The 6278-nt window shown below is 36.3% G+C and overlaps 1 protein-coding gene across 2 annotated transcripts in view; it reads right to left on the bottom strand.

The window, feature by feature from the left end:
• Positions 1-736: 736 nt before the first annotated feature.
• Positions 737-6278, bottom strand: part of PDCD4 (programmed cell death 4) — a 29138-nt gene continuing 23596 nt past the window's right edge. For both annotated transcript variants that reach the window (XM_066239102.1, XM_066239103.1), the window contains exons 9-12: positions 6021-6128; positions 5266-5376; positions 4354-4493; positions 737-1426 (exon numbers count right to left, since the gene is read on the bottom strand). In XM_066239102.1, coding sequence (XP_066095199.1) covers positions 1366-1426; positions 4354-4493; positions 5266-5376; positions 6021-6128 — 420 coding nt within the window. In that variant the 3' untranslated portion in view covers positions 737-1365. The remainder of the gene's footprint in view (positions 1427-4353; positions 4494-5265; positions 5377-6020; positions 6129-6278) is intronic.

Raw genomic sequence — 6278 nt, 5'->3', positions numbered from 1 at the left:
ATGTCATGTTTAAGGCTATCTTGCCTGACCAACAATTCCTACCAGTCAGGACAAACCTCTGTTTTTTAAAAACTTCATTTTTAAGAAATCCTCACTTGAGCTTTTAATTATATTGATTTTAAGGACTTAATTACTGGCAACCTTTATCATCTAGGTATTAAACACAAAACTCTAAAAATGGGAATATGGACTTAAACGAATCCATGAGGTAAATATGAACATTCATCTTATAGTGTTCTAAAAGACTACTAGAAACCTCAATAGGTATATTCCTAAAAATACCTTTGTAAATTCTGAATATAATTCTTGGTTGGTTTGCTGCAATCAATAATAGACACTACAGTATAAATTAGCATAGCCCTTCAGGCTTTGCTGAGTAATTAAGGCTTTGCAAAAGAGGTTAGAAATGTGATCATTCTTTAATTATTTATTGGCAGCTACTATATTCTCAGACACTGAATAAATGTAAAACTCATTGAAGAATATTTTTAAAGAACTTATGATGACAGGTGATAATATATTTATGAAATCTCATTAAGCTATTGATAAAAGTTTTTAAAAGTATGCATGCATTTCCCAAGTATATTTAAAGAAATTATATACTATTGTACTTTTGATTTAAGTTTATAAGGAACAAATTTTAAATTCATTAGGTTTAAATATGCTCCCTTGTATGATTTAAAATTTGCTTGCAAAATAAGTTTTTTTAAAAAACCTAAAATAAATGTACTCCCAATAAAGAATCAACACTGCTTCACATGTTTTATTTTGTCATACATTCTTCTAGAACCGGTTTCATTTTTCCAGTTTTGTAGAAAAATAGATGTTCCAGCCAACCTTGACTTAACTGTCTAGTCTTTAAAACCAACCAATATGTTCCCTGGAAAGATAAGTCTCATGACTAACTCATTTTCTTAAAATTCTTTGAGAAATAACTTTTTTTTTTACTCCCAAAGCACAGTATTTCAACAGCAGCAGCCAACGTGGGGTATGAGCAGCTTAGCTTTCCCCCCTAAATAAAGCTTTGTATAAACCAGTGATTTTACTACAAAAACACTGTCCTTGAAAGAAAGGAGTAGCAGTCTGACATCAATGCAAAACTTGGAATGATTAGGTCATAAACATGGCACTTATAAGGTAGCTTATGAGAACATTCCACTTTTCTGTCCCTCCTTTATACCATCAGAAAAATAAAAGAAAAAGAAAACACTTCCTTTAAAATTCCCCTTAAATTTAAGTCTATACAATTTCAAAAATGACTTGTACCCAAAACAAATGCTTAAAAAAAAAAAAAGACTGTGCTAACAACTCTTACAATTCAGATATATATTTTTATAACATCTAACACTGCAAGAGTTCTTATATTCAGTAGCTCTCTGGTTTAAGACGACCTCCATCTCCTTCACTTACAAAACGTTTTCTGCCCCTGTAATGCAAAGAACATAAACATGAAAACAGATACAAATTCTGACTACAGTCAATTTTAAAAACTTAAAACTTGGTATCTCCTGATTATTCATTAAATTTTTAAAGGTTTTATTGTTTAAAAAAAAAAGTTAGTATGCCTATAAATCTTCTGAAAATGACTTTCCCTGCTATATATCCTAGGATATAGCATATCAAATGAAATGCTAATCTGAGCAATATTGGGTTGAAAAATAGCTAAATTACTGAAATAAGTTAATTCTTAAAAGGAGTCATGTAAAAAACCCTTAAAATATAAATAAGACATGTTTGCTATTTACAAATTTAATATTTACTTCTATGTCATCAATATTATTTGAAGAAACAGCCAGGGGAGGAGGAGGGACATAAAAAGGAACAAATATAAGGTGACCGAGGATGACCTGACTGGGAGATGGGTATACAACATAATCGACTGTCCAAATGATGTGGAGATGTTTGCTCAAAATCTATGTACTATAGTTGACCAATGGTACCCTGTTACATTTAACTGTCTAAATAAAAAAAAAAGATAAACAGCTAAATAAGAAACAAAAATATAATCTAGAATTATGCAAACTAGAGCTACAGAACCAAAATATCCGTTTGTTTTTTTTACTCCCCCACCTCAGTTTTATTGAGATTATATCCATGTTTAAAATATTTTTTTAATCTTTTTTCAGATGTAGAAAAGCCAAAACCTGAATATGGAAAAATAAATCAATCAAATTAATTCCAGTGTATGTTCCATTTGGGGATTCCTGTTATTTCAAATGCAAGTGGCCTTGCTCTGTACTGTAACCACACTCTAGTTACATGTTGTAGCAAAAGCCCAGGAGAAATAGGTGACCAGCTGCCTAAAGCAGTAAGTGGAAAACAGAGCTTGGGCAGAATTAGCACTTTCTGCGACCCTAGACCAACATGCAAAAGCATCTGAGCCCTGGCCGGTTGGCTCAGTGGTAAAGCGTCAGCCTGGCGTGCAGGAGTCCCGGGTTCGATTCCCGGCCAGGGCACACAGGAGAAGCGCCCATCTGCTTCTCCACCCCCCCTCCTTCCTCTCTGTCTCTCTCTTCCCCTCCCTCAGCCAAGGCTCCATTGGAGCAAAAAGACAGCCCGGGCGCTGGGGATGGCTCCGTGGCCTCTGCCCTAGGCGCTAGATAGAGTGGCTCTGGTCACGACGCCCCGGATGGGCAAAGCATCGCCCCCTAGTGGGCGTGCCAGGTGGATCCCGGTCGGGCGCATGCAGGAGTCTGTCTGACTGCCTCCCTGTTTCCAGCTTCAGAGAAAAAGAAAAAAAAAAGGAACAAGTAAAAAAAAAAAAAAAAAAAAAAGGCATCTGAGACCACACACAAATGAGCAGCACTTCACCTAAATAAGCAAAGGGAGAGAGGACAAAAAGTCAAAGTTCTATGGTATGGAATATGTAAATATCTCCTCAAATGATACTTGAGAGTAAAGTCACAACAGAAATGACAAGAAACATTTGAACAGGGGCTAAACCTTTTTAGAAGACAGTACACTAAGCTGTGGACCCCTTTTCATACTAAGTCTAAGAAACCAACTATATTTTTGTGAAGATAAAAGGCACAGACCTAGACCTGGCCCTGGCCAGGTGGCTCAGCAATAGAGCTCCACTTCGCAGGTGGAAGTTCCAGGTTCAATTCCTGGTCAGGGCACTCAGGAGAAGCGCCCATCTGCTTCTCCCTCCCCCTCCCCCCATATTCTCTCTCTCTCTCTCTCTCTCTCCTTTCTTCCCCTCCTACATCCACAGCTCCAGTGGTTTGAGCAAGTTGGCCCTGGGTGCTGAGGATGGCTCCATGGCCCTGCCTCAGGTGCTGAAATAGCTCGGCTGCCAAGCAACAGAGTAGTGGCTCCAAATGGGCATCGCCCTGTAAGGGACTTGCCAGGTGGATCTTGGTCAGGTCACATGTGGGAGTCTGTCTCCTTGCCTCCCTCTCAGTTAATAAAAAATGAAATAAAATAAATAATAAATTAATAAAGGTACAGACCGAGGTGGGGAACAAAGCAGTAAGTAGCAAGAAGTCTTGCCAAAGTTGACAATTTTACTGATGTACACCACTGGGAACAACAGTACTGACGTTCACCACTGGGAACATCAGTACCTAAAAGGTGCTGTCACCAAACAGAGATCTACATTTTCAACATTTTTATCAAAGCCACTAAACTGTATCCACCACTATTATCTTTCTCTTCTCTCTTAATGGGTTCTACTTTCTAGAACAAAAGACACTACCAGGAAGTATTTTTCTGAGATTTAACCCTCACAGCACACTTAAATAAAAATACACAAAGCTTAGAATTTTTTTGATAAAAATGGTAAAAACTTAAAATGTACATAAAACAGACCCACATTAAGTTACCTATTACTAAAGAGTTAGATCCCAGTAATACAAATATAATACCTCCAAGAATCTGACATACATTTTCTAGTGAGGTAAGATCCAATTAGCCCCAATTCTCCATTTTATGACGGAGCAAGAGGAAACAATGTCGAGTTCAGGAATTATCCCACATATTGGAGTCTACCTCAGAAATAGTACATTACAACTCCCTAACCCTCAATTTTCTCATCTTATGTATGATATCTACACTGAAATAATATTTAAACTACATAGAATCAAGCCTGGTACACAGAATTGCTCCACAAAATTAATTTCTTTCCAGTAGCCTTATGTATGAAGTAGTCCAATTTAGAGTCACAAGAGGGCAAAATAGGCTTTGCCCTTGTTCCTCCAGGAACACAAAATAGATGATTTTTCTTTCACTCTTGAGCGGCTCCAGGAAAAATAGTATTATTTTTCTGACAGAACTGGAATGACAGAAAATTAGCTTAGCCTTCCCAAGCACCTCAGCCAGTATTTTAGATTAAGAGAGCAATAAATAAAGTACCTTGAAGGACAAAGATCTCTGAGTTGTTTGGAAATTATTCCAGCCTGAAAACATTCTTCTACAAATCGCTCAAGCACAGAGTATGAATATGGGACATCCAGATTAATGTCTGGAATTTCATTATAAATTCTTTCATAACCCTAAAAACAATGAAATTGTATACAGAAGTATTATTAGCCCATATCAAATATATAACTTATACACATCACTGTCATCAAACGATATTTAAAACCAAATGTTCATATAGTTAAGACTAAAATCAGGTCTGAAACTTGAAAAGCACAGATACTAGATACATTTGTTATAGCACATTTTATTTAAAGCTGTTCTTTCAAAAGATATTCAGGCCGACATCAGATATTGGACACATTTCTTCCCTATCTACTGTTCTATATACGTATAGGGGTATGCAAAAGTAGGTTTACAGTTATAATACAAATAAATACAGTAATTAATAAATATAAAAATGTTTCACACACTCAAAACTATACATCTACTTTTGCTCATACCTGTACATTTACATTTTTAAAAAATAAAAGGCAGGTAAGAATCTCACCAACATTTTAATGGCAATGCATACAATTTTAAACAAGAATAAATTAAGTACTTTAAAGTATAATTTGTTAGTCATGTTTCTCTTTCGATATAAAATTGAACTTATATCTTAAAAATAAAACTCTTGAGGAACAATCACATTTTTAAAAATAAAGGTTAAAAAACCCACTGAAGTGTTACTTTCCAAGAAATGGCTGCAAGAGATCAACAATGCCAATTAAAAACAAAACAAAAAACCCATAGACATACTACTAAACATACCTAAAGGGAAATTTCATTAACAGTTCATATTTTCACTCAACTATTATATATTTAAGGTATAAGTCTAAATATTGTTCATAATAATGTTATACTTACTCTTCTCATTTGGTCTAGAGTAATGGTAGAAGATTTCCAAAGAGATTTTAATAAATCCAAAATCATCTTAAATGTATTTTCTCCAGTTGATTCCAAAACCATTACAATGGCCTAAAAATTGAATGAATGAATGAATGTATTTTGGTCATTAATTCATATAATAAATGGCTCCTAAAATGTATCAGATCCCTTTTCTCTAATATATAACTAAAATCACTACAAAAATTTAAAAACAACTTTCTTCATTAACGTATTTTAAAAAGAAAAGATGTGATTAAGAAGCACTGACCCTGGCCCTGGCCGGTTGGCTCAGTGGTAGAGTGTCGGCCTGGCGTGCGGAAGTCCTGGGTTCGATTCCCGGCCAGGGCACACCGGAGAGGCGCCCATCTGCTTCTCCACCCCTCCACCCCTCCTTCCTCTCTGTCTCTCTCTTTCCCTCCCGCAGCCAAGGCTCCATTGGAGCAAAGATGGCCTGGGCGCTGGGGATGGCTCCATGGCCTCTGCCTCAGGCGCTAGACTGGCTCTGGTTGTAACAGAGCAACGCCCCGGATGGGCAGAGCATCGCCCCCTAGTGGGCGTGCCAGGTGGATCCCAGTCAGGCACATGCAGGAGTCTGTCTGACTGCCTCCCCATTTCCAGCTTCAGAAAAATACAAAAAAAAAAAAAAAAAAGTAAAAAAAAAATAAAAATCAGCACTGACCCTGTAATGCAAAAGGAAACCAATAATTCTTTTTGAAATATCAAAGCAATCTTACTTCATATACAAGCTCATGGTGAAAATGAGGTACTTCCAGGTCTTTAAGGCAATGTTCAGCTTCAGATATGTCTCCAGAGAGTAAATACTCTTTCAGCAGCATATCAATCTATTAAATTTAAGAATTGAGATGCATCAGAACTTTTTATTAATTATGTTAAAGGATTTATTTACCCTCATCTCAATATACTACTAACTACATGATGAAATATGTTACAAACAGCTGTCTAAGAACATACAGACTTGACATGGCACTATC

This window comes from Saccopteryx bilineata, chromosome 7 (genome assembly GCF_036850765.1).
Source record: "Saccopteryx bilineata isolate mSacBil1 chromosome 7, mSacBil1_pri_phased_curated, whole genome shotgun sequence".
Lineage (NCBI taxonomy): Eukaryota > Metazoa > Chordata > Mammalia > Chiroptera > Emballonuridae > Saccopteryx > Saccopteryx bilineata.
Note: the sequence above shows the minus strand (reverse complement) of the source record. Positions and strands in the feature narration are given on the sequence as shown.